This window comes from Mustelus asterias, chromosome 5 (assembly GCF_964213995.1).
Source record: "Mustelus asterias chromosome 5, sMusAst1.hap1.1, whole genome shotgun sequence".
NCBI lineage: Eukaryota > Metazoa > Chordata > Chondrichthyes > Carcharhiniformes > Triakidae > Mustelus > Mustelus asterias.
This window is the reverse complement of record NC_135805.1, coordinates 136,770,273-136,789,638: the sequence shown is the minus strand read 5'-3', so window position 1 is coordinate 136,789,638 and position 19,366 is coordinate 136,770,273. Positions and strand designations below refer to the sequence as shown.

The 19,366-nt window shown below is 47.2% G+C and overlaps 1 protein-coding gene across 14 annotated transcripts in view; it reads right to left on the bottom strand.

The window, feature by feature from the left end:
• The window catches only part of dst (dystonin), a 653,330-nt gene that overhangs the window by 119,564 nt on the left and 514,400 nt on the right, over positions 1–19,366 (bottom strand). For all 14 annotated transcript variants that reach the window (XM_078213315.1, XM_078213329.1, XM_078213327.1 and 11 more), the window contains 6 exons: positions 9,098–9,259; positions 8,790–8,960; positions 5,896–6,062; positions 1,647–1,806; positions 1,127–1,453; positions 869–953 (listed from right to left, as the gene is read on the bottom strand). In XM_078213315.1, coding sequence (XP_078069441.1) covers positions 869–953; positions 1,127–1,453; positions 1,647–1,806; positions 5,896–6,062; positions 8,790–8,960; positions 9,098–9,259 — 1,072 coding nt within the window. The remainder of the gene's footprint in view (positions 1–868; positions 954–1,126; positions 1,454–1,646; positions 1,807–5,895; positions 6,063–8,789; positions 8,961–9,097; positions 9,260–19,366) is intronic.

Here is a 19,366-nt window from a genome sequence, read left to right as displayed (position 1 = left end):
CTTTCGGACTGTGGAAGGAAGTCTGAGCACCCAGAGGAAACCCATGCAGACACGGGGAGAACGTGCAGACTCTGCACAGACAGTGACCCAAGCCGGGAATCGAACGCGGGGTCCCTGGAGTTGTGAGGCTAACCACTGTGCTGCCCACATAAAATATTTCTAGTTATTGCAAAGGCTCCTGAACGCATAAGTTGGGATTTACATTGATATCTCCATAACTTTGCAGCACCCTGCTGTCCCTTCCCTGTTGACACTAATGGCGACAAAATTGCAAATGCCTGAGTTGTCACCTCCTCATCATTTGAATATCTTAAAGATGCTTACACCCCTGTCCAATGGAGCTCCCCACACTCTGGATCCAGGCTCAACAGAAATTCATGTAGGTGCAAAAGAGACAGCAGGGTCATAATGCTGGCCCTCCACTCCTGACACCTGTCCCAATGAACTGCCAAAGACAGGGCTTGGGGTGGGGGGGCTGCGTCTAATGGAAAAGTAAATCATCACCTTCCTCTCCGCACATCTCCCTGCTATTAGAATGGAACCGCTGATAACATTGGATCTGTTGTAATGTGACCAATGGTAACAAGCTGTAAGGGTCAGCTGACCCAGTAAACCATGTGGCTAATGACAGAATGATGCGATGGTCAGCTGACTCAGTATAAAATAGAACGTATTGGGAATTGTGGGGAGCTGGGAATGGCCCAGGGTGAGGCCTCAAGTGCTGGAGTAATGGAGTTTCTTTATTAAACCTTTTCTTTGGTTTATACGTTGGAGTAAGTTTTGTTATACTTTTATTGTCGACACTGGAAGAGTTCCTTCTGGATGAACACCCACCCTTCCCCGCCCCACATTGCCCAACTGCGCTTACCCGTTGTCTGTTTCAGGAGCGCTAACCCGTTCTTAATGGCCTGATCGACATGCTGCTTCCGATGCGTGATGTCCTCATGGAGCGCCTGTTTTGGTACAACAGCTTTAGTTAATGGAAACCAGCAGAAACCCACAGGCCAGAGATCCCGGGGGCAACATTTTGACTCGATTAACGTAAGAAAAATGAACAAGAGGAAAATTAAATTTAAAAGAAAATTAAAGTCGAAATTAAAGTGTAACCAAAAAAATAATAAGGTACCAGATGCTCGCAATGTTGTTTCTGAAGATGATCGGGATCGTAGTCTTGAATGGCCGCATCGTCGAGTCTGTCCTGCACTTCCGCCAACCAGTTCAGAACCTCTACTTCTTCCTCCCCAAAGATCCAGGCATTGGAGAGGGCCTGCTGGATCAGGGCAGCTTTGCGGCCGCACCTGTCCTGGATCTCAATGTAGCGAGTCTGGGCAGAATCCAGCCTTTCCTGCAACATGTCCTTATCATCTCTGGAACTCATAGTCTTTAGCAACTGGCCAACGCTAATAGCCTGGTGCAACTGTTTGCCGTGACTCACGACGTCGTCCTCCATGGCCTACGCAAGGTGCACAAACGGGTGAGAAAAGATACTGGGACAAAAATAAATTGAGGCAGAAAACAAAAGAATGGCAACAGAAAAGTACTTCCCCGCCAACAAAAAAAACCACTGAAATAATGATTAAGCAAAGTCATAACTTAAAAGTGATGGAAGGAAGGAAGGGCCAGTCTACACTTGGTTCAATACTCACTTTATGCTGGGAGATCTGCTCCTGTAGTCTGGTGGTCTGAGTTCCAATGGGTTCAGAGTTGGCAACCTTCTTCTCAGCAGCAGAAAGCCATTCGGTCAAAGGTTCCACAGAGTCGTGGAACTGCTGAGCTACCACCAAGATGGCCTCCAACTGCCGCTGTCTGCAGAGAGGATAAACAAAAAGGGACCTCGCTGTAAAGAGAGACTGGGGCAAAGCATGGTACAGCCAATGAAGTAACTTTCTGGGTGGCACGATGGCACCGTGGGTTAGCACTGCTGCCTCACAGCGCCAGCGACCCGGGTTCAATTCCAGCCTTGGGTCACTGCCTGTGCGGAGTCTGCACGATCTCCCCATGTCTGCGTGGGTTTCCTCCGGGTGCTCCGGTTTCCTCCCACAGTCCAAAGATGTGCGGGTTAGGCGGACTGGCCATGCAAAATTCTCCCTCAGTCTCCAAACATATGCAGGTTAAGTGGATTGGCCATGCTAAATTGCCTCTTAGTGTCAGGGGGAGGAGCTAGGGTAAATGCATGGGGATAGGGCCTGGGTGGGATTGATGTTGGTGCAGGTTCGATGGGCCGAATGGCCTCCTTCTGCACTGTAGGGATTCTATGATTCTGAAGCGTGGCCAATATGCGCAGAGTAAGCTCACACTCATCGTAATGTGACTGATAATAACCAGATGGTTTTTTGTGATCTTGATGAAGGATAGAATGTTGGCCAGGACACCGGGGAGAACTCTCCCGCAACTGGTGAAATCGAGACATTCAGAAACTCAAAGTCACATATAGGCCAAGATGACAGATTACCTTCCCAAAGGGCATTAATGAACCAGATTGGTTTTGATGACAGTTTCACATTCGACATTACTGAGACGAGCCTAATATTTTTATGAATTGAATTCAAATTCCACCAGCTGCCATGGTGGGATTTGAACTCATGTCCTCAAAGCATTCATCCTTTAGATTACTGGTCTAGCGACATTATCACCATATCATGGTCACATCACCACATCATGAAGCAGACTCTTGGCATTTTTGCTTTGTGCTCTCTTCGGTACTTTTGATGAAATATTTGACAATCTTCTACCAATGCCAGCCTCAACACAGTTCCCAACCTGGATCAGCTCTTTGCTCATAGTTTCAGCTATAGTTGATATCATAGAATCATAGAATAACTACAGTGCGGAAGAGATCCATTCGGCCCATCGAGCCTGCACTGACAACAATCCCACCCATACCCTATCCTCGTAACCCCACATATTTACCCTGCTAATCCTCCTGACACAATTGTCAATTTAACATGGCCAATCCACCTAACCCGCACATCTTTCAGACTGTGGGAGGAAACCAGAGCACCTGGAGGAAACCCACACAGACACAGCGAGAATGTGCAAACTCCACACAGACAGTGACCCAAGCCGGGAATCGAACCCAGGTCCCTGGCGCTGTGACGCAGCAGTGCTAACCACATATAGCAGTTTCCAAACAACATGAGGAAAGGTACTGTACGTGATGATACAGGACTGAGTCCACTGTCTGTAACCTGATCTGGGCTCAAGAAACAGGTCAGCCATGATATAAGTCAATAGTTCAACAGGTTTGAGGGCGAGAATGATCTCCTCCTGTTTCTATGGCTGCAATGGCCAGAGCAACTCAAGAGAGGAAGAGTCAGGAGAGAGCAGTCACTCAGCAAGGCAGCATTGCCTCCTGGGCAATCCACGTTCAAAGTTTTAAAATTTCTTTATTAGTGTCACAAGTAGGCTTACATTAACACTGCAATGAAGTTACTGTGAAAATCCCCGAGTCACCACACTCCAGTGCCTGTTCGGGTACACTGAGGGAGAATTTAGCATGGCCAATGCACCTAACCAGCACGCCTTTCGGACTGTGGGATTATCCACTGGCTTCTTTTCATATTGCATCTGCATTTGACAATATGATCTATTAGAAATCAAATAAAGCCCTGAGTCACAGAAAACAAAGCCTTTATGATCACTTCAGTCTATCACAATGATACCGAATAACTGAAAATAGTATTTAAGCTTTTTGTTTCATCATCCCCTTCTCCTAGCGGGTTGTGAATCTGTGGAATTCGCTACCCCAAAGGGCGGTGGATGCTGGGACAGTGAGTAATTTAAGGAGGAGTTAGACAGATTTTTAATTGGTAATGGGTTGAAGGGTTATGGGGAGAAGGCAGGAAAATGGGGATGAGGAGCATAACAGCCATGATCGAATGGCGGAGCAGACTCGATGGGCTGAATGGCCTAATTCTGCTCCTATATCTAATGGGTCTTATGAACTTATGAACTATCTAAGATGGGTAATTTTCAAGTATTATTTTAACAGCGACAAGAGATGAGTCGTGGAGGTCCAAAGAGATTTAATGTTTCCACATCCACAGAACAATGAAAAACGCAAAAATTAATAAAGATAAACCTCAAAATGAGAGGGCTAGATTTTTCTCATTACTCTTTCAGGGGATGTGGGCATCGTGGACAAGGCCAGCATTTTGTACCAATCCTTCATTGCCTTTCAACTGAGTGCCTTGCTAGGCTATTTCAGAGGGCAGTTGAGAATCAACCACATTGCTGTGGGTCTGGAGTCACATGTAGGCCAGGCCGGGTAATGGTGGCAGATTTCCTTCCCTAGGGGCATCAGTGAACCAGATGGGTTTTTACACCAATTAATGATAGTTTCATGTTCACCATTACTGAGACTAGCTGTATAATACAGATTTTTATGAATAGGGTGGCATGGTGGCTAGCACTCCTGTCTCACAGCACCAGGGATCCAGATTCAATTCCAGCCTCGGGTCACTGTCTGTGTGGAGTCTGCACGTTCTCCCCCTGTCTGCGTGGGTTTCCTCCGGGTGCTCCGGCTTCCTCCCACACTCCAAAGACATGCTGGTTAGGTGGATTGGCTATGCTAAATTGCCCATTAGCGTCAGGGGGATTAGCAAGGTAAATATGTGGGGTTGCGAGGGTAGAGCCTGGGTGGGATTGTGGTCGGTACAGGCTCGATGGGGCAAATGGCCTCCTTCTGCACTGTAGGGATTCTGTGAATTCAAATTCCACTAGCAATTTTTACCCAACCTTCATTGCCCTTGAACTGAGTGGCTTGCAAGACCATTTCAGAGGGCAATTAAGAATCGACCACATTGCCGTGGCTCTGGAGTCACATATTCTGCCATGGTGGGATTTGAACCTGTGACCCCCAAAGCATTAATCCTTTAGATTACCGGTCTAGTGACATCACCGTCACATCACCACGTCATGAAGCAGAGGAATTTTGCAAGAGTCAAACCATGTCCCTCATTAGATCACGTCTGTACTACTGCATACACTCCTTGGAAGGGTTGTTTCACCGATTTGCCAGATGTTATTAGGGCTTTAAGGGTTAAAATATAAAGCAAGATTATACAAACTAGGCTATAGTGTTCCTTGTAATGTGGAATATGGAACATTAAAGAATGACTTGATTGAGCTTTAGAGGAACTCTTTCTGCTGGCAAGTGAATCTAGAACTTAACACTTGAGCCTGGCCCTTCAGGAGAAAAGTTAAGAAATAATTCTTCACACAAAGGGTTTTGGAAGTGTCTTCCACTTAAAGCAGTACACACCAGCTCAATTAATAATTTTAAACTGGATGTCGTCATGTTTTAGGCATTTGGGATTAAGAAATGAAGGACTGAGTTAAGATATGAATTACCTATGATCTAACTAATTGGTGGAACCAGCCTGAGGGGCAGAATGGCTCCTGCTCTGCCCTAGACCGCAAGAAATTACAAAGGGTCATGAATGAAGCCCAGTCCATCACGCAAACCAGCCTCCCATCCATTGACTCTGTCAACACTTCCCGCTGCCTTGACAAAGCAGCCAGCATAATTAAGGACCCCACGCATCCCGGACATTCTCTCTTCCATCTTCTTCCATCGGGAAAAAGATACAAATGTCTGAGGTCATGTACCAACCGACTCAAGAACAGCTTCTTCCCTGCTGCCATCAGACTTTTGAATGGACCTGCCTCGTATTAAGTTGATCTTTCTCTACACCCTAGCTATGACTGTAACACTACATTCTGCACCGTCTCATTTCCTTCTCTATGAACGGTATGCTTTGTCTGTATAGCGAAGCAAGAAACAATAGTTTTCACTGTATCCCAATACATGAGACAATAATAAATCAAATCAAAGAATACCCCCCCTTTCCCGACGCTCTTCAGTGGGTGCACAAGACACTGATCCCTCTGTACCTGTTTTCCGCCTTGCTCAGCAGGGAATCCCATCTCCGACTCAGGCCTTGCAGCTGATTCAGGGTCTTCTCCCGGTCCGTCGAATCGGCCAGTCCAGCAATCTTCTCCCCTTCTCGCCTGATCATCTCCACGGTCGGTTTGCGGTCATCCAGCAAGTGTTGAAGAAGCTTCGTCGGCACAAACATTTAGAATCAGAACCGCGACAAACATCATACTCAAGCTGCGCCGCTCATTCATGTAAACCGAGGGTAAGTAGCCTGCTAAGTAACAGCAAATTACTGCGGATATTGGAATCGGAAACAATCTGTGCTGTTCAAATTCACTGGCTAACAGTATAGGTATTTTTCACAAAGTCACCACACTGGTACGTGGTGCCTGAATGGGTGATGGAAGTAGATTCAATAAGAACTTCCAAAAGGAAAAGGATAAATACTTAATTGGGGAAAAAACTGCCGGACTTTGGGGAAATAGGTTAATTGAACGTAGCACAGGCACGATGGGCTGAACATTCTCCTTCGGTACTGCGTTCATCTATAATGCAAATGTCTAACTGTATCCAGTAAGTTTATCTAGGTTAAAAACAAATGCTGGACAATCTATTCCGGCCGCGAGTCATTTATTTACTGGTGATGTCTAAAACCCTGATAGTCAGCACATCAGCCTTTGAGTAAAAGGCTCTCAGCATCGGTTTACGTGGCCAGAGAGTAAAGTGAGTTTGTCACATATCCCATCGCCAGTAATGGCAGCCTCTTCCACATTCAAGCACTGGAAAAGGAGAACTGAAGGTACCTTCACCTCTTCAAACTGCCTCTCTTCCCACAAACTGCCCCCTCCCCATTCCCCTCACAAACTACCCCCTCCCCATTCCCCTCATAAACTGCCCCCTCCCCATTCCCCTCACAAACTACCCCCTCCCCATTCCCCCAAACTGCCCCCTCCCCATTCCCCTCACAAACTACCCCCTCCCCATTCCCCTCATAAACTGCCCCCTCCCCATTTCCCTCACAAACTACCTCCTCCCCATTCCCCTCACAAACTACCCCCTCCCCATTCCCCTCACAAACTATCCCCTCCCCATTCCCCCAAACTGCCTCCTCCCCATTCCCCTCACAAACTGCTCCCTCCCCATTCCCACAAACTGCCTCCTCCCCATTTCCCTCACAAACTACCTCCTCCCCATTCCCCTCACAAACTATCCCCTCCCCATTCCCCCAAACTGCCTCCTCCCCATTCCCCTCACAAACTGCTCCCTCCCCATTCCCACAAACTGCCCCCTCCCCATTCCCTCACAAACTACCCCCTCCCCATTCCCCCAAACTGCCCCCTCCCCATTCCCCCAAACTACCCCCTCCCCATTCCCCCAAACTGCCCCCTCCCCATTCCCCCACTTAAACTGCCCCCTCCCCATTCCCTCACAAACTGCCCCCTCCCCATTCCCCTCACAAACTGCCCCCTCCCCATTCCCTCACAAACTGCCCCCTCCCCATTCCCTCACAAACTGCCCCCTCCCCATTCCCCCACTTAAACTGCCCCCTCCCCATTCCCTCACAAACTGCCCCCTCCCCATTCCCCTCACAAACTGCCCCCTCCCCATTCCCTCACAAACTGCCCCCTCCCCATTCCCCTCACAAACTGCCCCCTCCCCATTCCCCTCACAAACTGCCCCCTCCCCATTCCCTCACAAACTGCCCCCTCCCCATTCCCTCACAAACTGCCCCCTCCCCATTCCCCTCACAAACTGCCCCCTCCCCATTCCCCTCACAAACTGCCCCCTCCCCATTCCCCCTCATAAACTGCCCCCTCCCCAATCCCCCCACAAACTGCCCCCTCCCCATTCTCCCCACAAACTGCCCCCTTCCAATCTCCTCACAAACTGGATTTATTGACAACCGCATTACATTTATGGCCCTGAGTTTTGGATTGTTAACGACATTCCACATGCACACATTTCAAACTGCTGGATTTGGGAGGTCCTCGCAGGACCCCTCCCCCATCAATGGCGGCAGTCCACACAGAGTAACTAAAACAGCCTGAGGCAATTTAACAGGAGTTCTTGTGAGGGATCCCGGTGGGTATCCGGGGTTAGGGCAGGAAGCACAGGTGTGAGGCTCCTGCTGGTTTCTTCCCTCCAGCAGTGACATACTCATCCCAACCCTTTACCCCGGCACTGGCTTCACACCATTCCCCTCGTCTCCTTGGGCAACTGACCATTGGGAGTTTCAGGCAAGGGGAAGCAGTGGACTGTGCAAATGAGCGAAGGGGGGAGGTAAATTGACCCAGGGTACATGACTAAACTTCTGCAGCAGCATCCCTCTGCCTCCCTATCTCTCCCCCCCACCCTCCCGCAACCCACCCAAGTTAAAAGTAGATTTTAAAAAATGAAAGAAAATGTTTGCTCGAAATGTTAATTGTTTGGGGATGGCAGCACTGATGTATGAGGAGAGATTGACTAGGTTAGGATTGTTTTCGCTGGAGTTCAGACGAATGAGGGAGGAATCTCATAGAGACTTATAAAATTCTAACAGGACTAGACAGGGTAGATGCAGGGGTCACAGTCTGAAGATTTGGGGTAGACCATTGAGGATGGAAATGAGGAGACATTTCTTCACCCAAAGAGCAGTGAGCCTGTGGAATTCATTACCACAGGAAGTAGTTGATGCCAAAACACTGAATGTATTCAAGAGGCGGCTAGATTTAGCACTTAAGGCGAACGGTATCAAAGGTTATGGGGAGAAAGCATGATTAGGCTATTGAGTTGGACGATCGGCCATGATCGTGATGAATGGCGGAGCAGGCTCGAAGGGCCGAATGGCCTCCTCCTGCTCCTATCTTCTATGTTTCTATGTTTGGTAGAGGTCTGGTATAAATTCGCAATTTATGAGGCGTTAACTTACTTTCTGTTCTTGGATCTGAGCCTTCACTACTTTGAACTCAGCTGAAGGTGGCTTTTGATTGGCTACGAGCTCCTCTGTATCCATTAGCCAGCTGAGCAATGACTCGAGTGCTTCCTGAAATCTCCCACAATGCAAGAGGGCCTCCTGAAGCTTGGCCGCTCGTTCTGCAACCTGTTAACCAGATGACACAATCCCAATGAACTGGAGTGGACATAGAAGGCAGTGAGGTGCGGGGGGGCGGGGGGGGGGGGGGGAGGGGGGGGAGGGGGGGGGAGAGAGAGAGAGAGAGAGAGATAAAGAAAATAAACCTTTGTCGTGAGAGTGTTCCATCGCGTATTTGTTTCTTCAAGGTCGTGCTCCAACTTCTGGATGTTGGTGTTTTTAGCTGCACTTTGGATCAACCCTTGTCCAAGTCGGTTAACGTCTTGCAGCACAGTCTGAAGGGGCTCGATTTCCTCCTTCTGAAATACCTGCAGTTTGTCGAAAGAAGATTGCAATATACACTGGGTTAAATGAGTCAGTTAGACATGCCTCCCATAGATAGCCAGAGAAAAATAAAAACAGAGCGTCTCAAATAAATCAATATAAAAGTATGAGTCCCCCAGCCTCCATTTGTGCTCTGGGTTCTGCGGTGTAATGGTGAGCACTCTGGACTCTGAATCCAGCCATCCGAGTTCAAATCTCGACGGAGCCTTATTTTGGGGCGGCACGGTGGTTAGCACTACTGCCTCACAGCACCAGGGACCCAGGTTCAATTCCGACTCGGGTCACTGTCTGTGTGGAGTTAGCACATTCTCCCCGTGTCTCTGTGGGTTTGCTCCGGGCGCTCCGGTTTCCTCCCACACTCCAAAGATGTGAGGGTTAGGTGGATTGGCCATGCTAAATTGAGCCTTAGGGATTAGCAGGGTAAATATGTGGGGTTACGGGGATAGGGCCTGGGTGGGATTGTTGTCGGTGCAGGTTCGATGGGCTGAATGGCCTCCTTCTGCACTGTAGGGATTCTATGATTGATCAATTTTGTGATAACTGTCCCCACAATTTACACAGCCACCGCTTATCCCATAGACCCATCTATAGTGGGCAAATGGCATTAATTGCTTGCTAGCACCGTCCGCATCAAGTACAAAGACACTACTTAAACTACATTAATACTGTTTCCGCTTTCACAAAGACTTGGTTCACGCAGTGACAGAATGAACAATGTGGGAGAGAAGCCAAAAGAATTCATTTTAGCAAACTCTACAGGCAGATTTTTCTTTCACGAGAAATTAATCTCAATCTCATTAACTCCCAGAGTTATTCCGGTAAAAACTGAAGTAAATCTTTTAATGGGCATCAAATCCAATCAACCTTTGGTCGCCTCCGCTGAAAAATACAACATTTAAAAAACTGTTTGTTAAGCCAAGAACAAAATTGAATATTTAGCTGAATGTATGAAGAAATCCTACGGTTCATTAAACTTCTTTCACTGTTCAAACTAAAACTGAGTTTATTTACAATGTTCTGTACCACAGAGCCATTAGCAAACAGATTGTCAGCTGCTCTCTAAATCTCCTTTTTACTGTCCTTAATTCTTTAGGGTTCCTTAAGGATTGTGCGTCCACAGACTCTGTACAAATCTGTGTAGCATCTCTCCTCTAAGACTCCTGAAGCAGATGACCAACCAAAGTAGCCTGGACCTTTCCCTCCACTTTACTCCAACTTAAACCACACACCAAAGAATAGAGTTTAAAATGTATTTATTAGTAGGCTTACATTAACACTGCAATGAAGTTACTGTGAAAATCCCCTATACACCACACTCCGGCACCTGTTCGGGTACACTGAGGGAGAATGCAGCATGGCCAATGCACCTAACCAGCATGTCTTTTGGACTATGGGAGGAAACCGGAGCACCCGAAGGAAACCCACGCAGACATGGGGAGAATGTGCAGACTCCACACAGAACACAACTTTATCGATACCCTTCTTTGTAGGATGGTAAACTGAGAAAACTTAGAAGTAGAACTTATTGAGGTGCAAGTGTTTATGAAATGTTGTCGATAATGCAAAGGACTGCCTAAAATGTTGATCCATATCCCTCAAAAGCTTTCCTAGCTATAGCAGGCCTTTGCTGTTGTCTTTGTGAGACTACGCCACCAGTACATTTTAACAAGAAATTCTCCACATCCGTTAGCTTTGGCACCAACTGGCTACATCCAACAGACGAATGGATTTGTTGTCACTTTCCAATTGAATGTGTTGAATGTTAGAATAACAATTTGTTTGGGACAGAAAGGATGTAATATCTTCCTGCTGCTGCTTCAAAGGATTAACCTTTACATCTGGCTCGTTAACACAGTGAGTAAATTAGCTCCAGAGATAAAAGGTAACTCTTGCGAGAATGTAGCTCTGCATTTCTCACAATGTCAATAACTCTGATATGAAGGGGGTCAGGGGTGGGGGAGGGGATCAATGTCTAAAACACCCTCATAAATTTAGTACATCTGAGGGATGCAAAAATAACTTATTCAACGATAGATTACTGGCCAGAGAGGAAGCAATTGGTAGGATATACCTTCATTCAAAGAATGGATCATCTCTTTTTATCTGCTTATCACTTATACACCACGTAAACCCACACAACGTATACAGCACACGCTATACTACACAACATATACAGGACATGATATACAACATATACAGGACATGCTATACAACATATACAGCACACGCTACACCTACACAACATATACAGCACACCCCATGATTTAAAACTTCTGAGAGTTCTGATTGATGAATCGGATATTCTAACTATCTACCTTGTTGTGAGCTTTGCTTGTAGTCTCAGAGATAGGTCTGAGTGTCAAAGCCTTTTTACTTCAAAAAGATAAAGGAGCAAGGCGGCAGTGGTTAGCACTGCTGCCTCATAGCTCCAGAGTCCCGGGTTTGATTCCCACCTCAAGTAAAGTTAAAGTTTATTGATTCGTCACAAGTAGGCTTACGTTAACACTGCAATGAAGTTACTGTGAAAATCCCTTAGTCGCCACACTCCGGCATCTGTTCGGATACACTGAGGGAGAATCTAGCACGGCCAATGCAACAAGCACGTCTTTCAGACTATGAGAGGAAACCGGAGCATCCGGAGGAAACCCACGCAGACACGGGGAGAACGTACAGACTCCGCACAGACAGTGACCCAAGCCGGGAATTGAAGTCTTGTCCCTGGTGCTGTGAGGCTGGAGTGCTAACCACTGTGCCACCGTGCCGCCTATAACAAAGCATCAGGATTTCTTCCATCCCCACATGCAAACCTTCAATTCATCAATCCATCCCATAATATTTGCTCTTAATGTAATCTATTCCTAAACAGTTCAAATGAACATCTCATGTAAATGAACATGAAATTTGTTCTGTCACCATTCTATAGATGGAAGTGGTGTATGGAATTTTCATCCATTCCTACTTGAAGAGCCATGATGTGGAGATGCCGGCGTTGGACTGGGGTGGACACAGTAAGAAGTCTCACAACACCAGGTTAAAGTCCAACAGGTTTATTTGGAATCACGAGCTTTCGGAACGCTGCTCCTTCATCAGGTGAGTCGACTCACTTTAAGAAGGAGCAAGACTCTGAAAGCTCGTCTATCACTAGGAGCTTATAACTTGAGGGGCAATACACCATATCAAACATAGCTCCACAAACACACATTCTAAGGGGCAATTTAGCGTGGCCAATCCACCTAGCCTAGGGAGTTGGTTTAGCCCAGTTGGCTGGACAGCTGGTTCATCGACTGGAAACATTTCTTTTGCCGCAGTTCTCGACCTGCTGAGTACTTCCAGCATTTTCTCTTTTAAAATCCTACAGTGCAGAAGAAGGCCATTCAGCCCATCGAGACTGCACCAACCATAATCCCACCCAGGCCCTATCCCCATAACCCCATGCATTTACCCTAGCTAGTCCTCCTGACACTAAGGGGCAATTTAGCATGGCCAATCCACCTAACCCGCACATCTTTGGACTGGGCAATTTAGCATGGCCAATCCACCTAACCCGCACATCTTTGGACTGTGGGAGGAAACCGGAGCACCCGGAGGAAACCCACGCAGACACGGGGAGAACGTGCAAACTCCGCACAGACAGTGACCCGAGCCGGGAATTGAACGCGGGTCCCTGGCGCTGTGCCACCATGCCGCCCTTTTTTGGTTTTCACATTTCCAGAACTGCAGTACTTTGCAACTGCCTCATTCGCAGACTGACCAAGGCACATTGCAGCTAAAGACAGTTAATCAGTAATCCATGCAACGTACAACCAAACGTGTCCCTGAATAGTTTAACCTTGTGGGGAACAGGAGTCAGCCAGATTTAAATTCCTTTCCTTTTCCCACCTTTGTTAATGGAACATGGATTACCTTATATTTAGTCTTATAGCTGCCACAACACAGCCCTGGTATTCAAAAGATCTAAAGAAATGAGCTGGTCTTTTCATGACTCACATGACCACGCAGTTCACTCTCGGCAAATTTATAATAAGTCACTCATATAATTTATGAATAGTCCACACAGCAGGAAACACAGAACAGATCTGTTCCTGGCTCCATTAGTCAATGGCCCTCGCTGCTTTCTAATGTCAAAACTATTTTCAATCCAACTAGTTAATTTACCATTAATTCCACAAATGTTTATCTTTTTTAAAGGCCTTACTGTGGAATTCAACCAATATGATCACTTGAAAATCAAAGCCCATGTCTGCCTGGGACAACCTGTCTATTAGCTTAGGTCCTCAGTGATACCAGGCTGCTAATCAAAAACAAAATACATGTGGCAAGAAGGTGACTGCAACACATCATAAACCACTTTTCCATATTACATCACTGCCACGCATCTTCACTCTGAAGTTACTCTGGAGACTGTTTTTGGTTTGCCTGTCCTGGGCTTGTCCCAGAGGTTAACCCTTTGTCCCGCGACACCCCAGATAATGTGTACAGTTGCTTAGATATCTAAGGGGGAAGCGATGGCCTAGTGGTATTATTGCTAGACTATTAATCCAGAAACTCAGCTAATGTTCTGGGGACCCGGTTTCGAATTGAAAACAATTACGCTCCCTACCACTGACACCCTTCACTTTAAACACAAAAGATCAAACAAATTTGCATTGACATGGTGCCTTTCCCAATCTCAGGATGTCCCAAGGTGTCTCACAGGCAGATTTCTGAAGAATTTTCCACGAGGATGGCCTAGTGGCATTATCACCAGACTATTAATCCAGAAACTCAGCTAATGTTCTTGGGTCCAGGTTCGAATCCTGCCACAGCAGATGGTGGAATTTGAATTCAATAAAAAATATCTGGAATTAAGAATCTACTGATGACCACAAAACCATTGTCGATTGTGGGAAAAACCCATCTGGTTCACTAATATGCTTTAGGGAAGGAAATCTGCCGTCCTTACTTGGTCTGGCTACATGTGAATCCAGAGTCATAGCAATGTGGTTGACTCTCAATTGCCCTCGGGTAATTAGGGTTGGGCAATAAATGCATCATGGTGGCACAGTGGTTAGTACTGCTGCCTCACAGCGACAGGGACCTGGGTTCGATTCCAGCCTTGGGCCACTGTCTGTGTGGAGTTTGCACATTCTCCCCGTGGGTTTCCTCCGGGTGCTCTGGTTTCCTCCCACAGCCCAAAGATGTGCGAGTTAGATTGGTTGGCCATGCTAAATTGACCCTAGCGTCAGGGGGACTAGCTTGGGTAAATGCATGGGGTTATGGGGATAGGGCCTGGTTGGGATTGTGGTAGGTGCAGAGTCGATGGGCTGAATGGTCTCCTCCTGCACTGTTGGGGTTCTATGATGAGATGCTGGCCAGCCAGCGATGCCCATGTCCCATAAATGAATTTTAGAAACAGTGAACCGATAGTGCGAGCCCACCATTGAAGGAAGGTTGATATTGAATTTATTTGGCTGGAATGTGGTACTTGCTATCAGATGGAATGAACGGCTGCAGTGAGTAGAGGAGATGCATTTGAGTGCGAGGTGAATAAGAACAAGTGGGGGAAAGAAAGAGGAAGAAGGAGATGCCGATAAGGTATGGAGGAGGCTTGAGTGGCACCTAAACACTGGCATAGACCTGTTGGGCACAGCGGCCTATTTCTGTGCTATAAATATTATGTATTGCAGCAGTTCATTTTTATCACATGCATCTTCACGGTTTCAGAGTGTGGCAGAATAACAAAACACTAGACTTGGACTTTAACTGATGAAGAAATTAATGAAATAGTGAAAGAACAAACATACAGTAGCGGGAACATAACATGCATTCTTTCCATAGTCGTAGCCAAGTTTAGTCATCCCCGCCTGTAGTAACGAATCAATCATTTGCAACTGCTGTGGTGAACCAGAATGTATGTAATAGTCTTAAAGTAAGGAAGCTTTCTTTGCACTCTCCATGGAAGCAAGAGAGGGGTCCCCACACAGGTTAATAAACAGTTTCAGGCAGCACAGTGGTTATCACTGCTGCCTCACAACGCCAGGGACCCAGGTTCGATTCCCGGCTCAGGTCACTGTCAGTGCGGAGTTTGCACGTTCTCCCCAGATCTGCGTAGGTTGCCTCCTGGTGCTCCGGTTTCCTCCCACAGTCCGAAGATGTGTCGGTTAGGTTGACTGGCCATGTTAAATTGCCCCTTAGTGTCCGGGATCTGGATTTTAGAGGGATTAGCAGGGTAAATATGTTGGGTTGTGGGGATAGGACCTGGGTGGGATTGTGGTCGATGCACACTCAATGGGCCGAATGGCCTCATTCTGCACTGTAGGGATTCTATGATTCTATGAACCGATATCAAGCAGAATTAAATAACTATTGAAGTTAACAAATGCTCTCAAATCATACCTTGAAAAACCTCACAAAATGCTTGCATTTGAGTAGAATGGCTTGACCAGCTCCATCTGCAAGCATCCCCATTACCCTCCATTTGATCTGATTCTCAGGCAAATTAACAAATTTTATAATAGTTGTGGCAATGTAATCTGTGACAGAGGGAGGGAATCTCCTGGCCTGCTGCGCTGCTCGAGTATGGCAGCCGGTGGGGGGGGAGGGGGCCCGGATCCGGCCAATCACGAATCTCCCAGGCCCTTTTTTTTCAACGTAATCAGCCTCAGTCGGAAAGCTGCACGAGGTTGATTACAATATTGAAATCTCAATTTCAATGTCATCAGCCAGCCCGGATGGGAGGGGGGAATGACGGGGGGCTGGGTGGGGGTGGGGGGGGGGGGTCGGGTGTGGGGGGGGGGGGATGTTTAGGGATTTGGATAGGCCAGCGATCGGGGGGAGACAGTTGGGGAGGTCAGCAACCTGGAGGGGGGGGGGGGTTGGGACTGTTTGGGAAGCTAAGGATCGGGATGAAATCGGAAGGTCGGCAATCAGGAGGCTGGTGATGGGTGGGTGATGGATGGTGGGGGGTGGGGCATGGGGGGGGGGGGGGGGGGGGGGGGGGGAGTGCGGACGCCAATAACCAGCATGAATCCCCCTGAGGCACTCTTTGGAGCACAGAGTGTTGGAGAATCGTAGAACGAAGCATGCCCAAAGATCGGGCGTGAAAATCTCCCATTTGCCTGCCTGTTGGGTGGTTAGTTTTCTTTTGAGAGAATCGCCCCAGGCGGCAAGGTGGCACAGTGGTTAGCACTGCTGCCTCACAGCACCAGGGACATGGGTTCAATTCCCGGCTTGGGCCACTGTCTGTGTGGAGTCTGCAGGTTCTCCCCGTGTCTGCTTGGGTTTCCTCCGGGTGCTCCGGTTTCCTCCCACAGTCTGAAAGATGTGCTGGTTAGATGCATTGGCCGTGCTAAATTCTCCCTCAGTGTACCCGAACAGGCGCCGGAGTAATTCCATTGCAGTGTTAATGTAAGCCTGCTTGTGACACTAAGAAATAAACTTAAACTTAAACCCATCAGATCTGTGAGCAGAGCAAGACTTCAATCCTTTATGTCGCGTGATACCATCTTAAGAAAAGGCCTTTCGCTTGCTAAATATGAAAATTCATCATTTCATCGTAACTATCACTTGCGTGCCATTGGCAAGGTGAGCCTCATTAACTTCAACCCTCAAGTTCTCGGCACTATCACCAATTTAATCAAATGATACAGTGCAGCAGAAGGATTGTGTCGATGTTGTACTCCATCTGAATCTTGCTCAGAGGAAATGCCAACTGTCTGATCAATTTTAAATATCTACCAGTTCTTTTTATGGACTCTAACAGCTCGCTTCAATTATGATCTAAATGGATAGCCCTTCAGTGTCTCAAATTTAAAATTCTCACCCGTGTCCAAATTTCTTCCTAGCCTCGCTTCCTCCCTATCTTTGTCGCCTCCTCCAGTCCTACGGTTTTGTGAAGGGTAGGTCGTGCCTCACAAACCTTATTGAGTTCTTTGAGAAGGTGACCAAAGGGGTGGATGAGGGTAAAGCGGTTGATGTGGTGTATATGGATTTCAGCAAAGCGTTTGATAAGGTTCCCCATGATAAGCTTTTGCAGAACATATGGACACATGGGATTGAGGGTGATTTAGTGGTTTGGATCAGGAATTGGCTAGCTGTAAGAAAACAGAGGGTGGTGGTTGATGGGAAATATTCATCCTGGAGTTCAGTTACTAGTGGTGTACCGCAAGGATCTGTTTTGGGGCCACTGCTGTTTGTCATTTTTATTAATGACTTGGATGAGGGCGTGGAAGGATGGATTAGTAAATTTGCGGATGACACTAAAGTCGGTGGAGTTGTAGACAGTGCGGAGGGAAGTGGCAGGTTACAGAGGGACATAGATAAGCTGCAGAGCTGGGCTGAGAGGTGGCAAATGGAGTTTAATGCGGAAAAGTGTGAGGTGATTCACTTTGGAAGGAGTAACAGGAATACAGAGTACTGGGCTAATGGTAAGATACTTGGTAGTGTGGATGAACAGAGGGATCTGGGTGTCCATGTGCATTGATCCCTGAAAGTTGGCACCCAGGTTGATAGGGTTGTTAAGAAGGCGTACGGTGTGTTAGCTTTTATTGGTAGAGGGATTGAGTTTCGGAGCCAGGAGGTCATGCTGCAACTGTACAAAACTCTGGTGCGGCCGCATTTGGAGTATTGCGTACAGTTCTGGTCGCCATATTATAGGAAAGATGTGGAAGTGTTGGAAAGGGTGCAGAGGAGATTTACCAGGATGTTGCCTGGTATGGTGGGAAAATCGTATGAGGAAAGGCTGAGGGGCTTGAGGTTGTTTTCGTTAGAGAGAAGGTTAAGAGGTGACTTAATAGAGGCATACAAGATGATCAGAGGATTAGAGAGGGTGGATAGTGAGAGCCTTTTTCCTCAGATGGTGTTGGCTAGCACGAGGGGACATAGCTTTAAATTGAGGGGTGAGAGATATAGGACAGATGTTAGAGGTAGGTTCTTTACTCAGAGAGTAGTAAGGGCGTGGAATGCCCTGCCTGCAGCAGTGGTGGACTCGTCAATGTTGAGAGCGTTCAAGTGGTTATTGGATAAACATATGGATGATATTGGAATAGTGTAGATTAGAGGGGCTTCAGATTGGTACCACTGGTCAGCGCAACATCGAGGGCCAAAGGGCTTGTACTGCGCTGTAATGTTCTATGTTCTACAACCCTCCATGATACAGCAATGCCTATGGGCCCCGACAATACCCTGGCTTTAGTGCCGAAGACTTGAGCACAAGACCTTCTCACACCTCTAGCCAAGCTGTTTCAGTACAACAGCAACAATGAGGCGATGGCCTAGTGATATTATCACAAGACTATTAATCCAGAAATTCAGCTAATGCTCTGGGGGCCCGGGTTCGAATCCCGCTGATGGTGGAATTTGAATTCAATAAAAAATATCTGGAATTAAGAATCTACTGATGACCATGAAACGATTGTCGGAAAAACCCATCTAGTTCACCAATGCCCTTTAGGGAAGGAAATCTGCTGTCCTTACCCGGTCTGGCCTACATGTGACTCCAGAGCCACAGCAATGTGGTTGACTCTCAACTGCCCTCGGGCAACTAGGAAAGGGCAATAAATTCTGGCCAGCCAGCGACACCCTTGTCCCTCGAATTTAAAAAATGACACCTACCTGAGAAAGTGGAAAATTGCCAGTCTGCAAAAACAAAGGACAAATCTAAACTGACCAATGACTGCCTCATCCACCCACCCTCATTCACCAGCAAGATGATAGAGGGTTTTGTTGACAGTGCTACCAAGAGGCGTTTAGTCTCCAGTGACCTGCTCACCGATATTTAACTGGACCAACCACTGTGGCTATTAGTCCCAGGTCACAGGTTGAGAATTCTGTGGCAAGTAACACACTTCCTGACTCCCCAAAACCAGTCTGCAATCTACAAGGTCAGGGATATGATAGAATTCAGTTGCCTGGATGAGTGCAGCTCCAACAATGCTCAACAAGCTTGAAGACCATCAAGGACAAAGCAGCCTGCATGATTAGCACCCCATCTGTCATAGAATCCCTACAGTGCAGGAGGAGGCCATTCGGCCCATTGAGTCTGCACTGACCACAAACCCACCCAGGCCCAATCCCCATAACCCTATGTATTTACCCTGCTAATCCCCCTGACA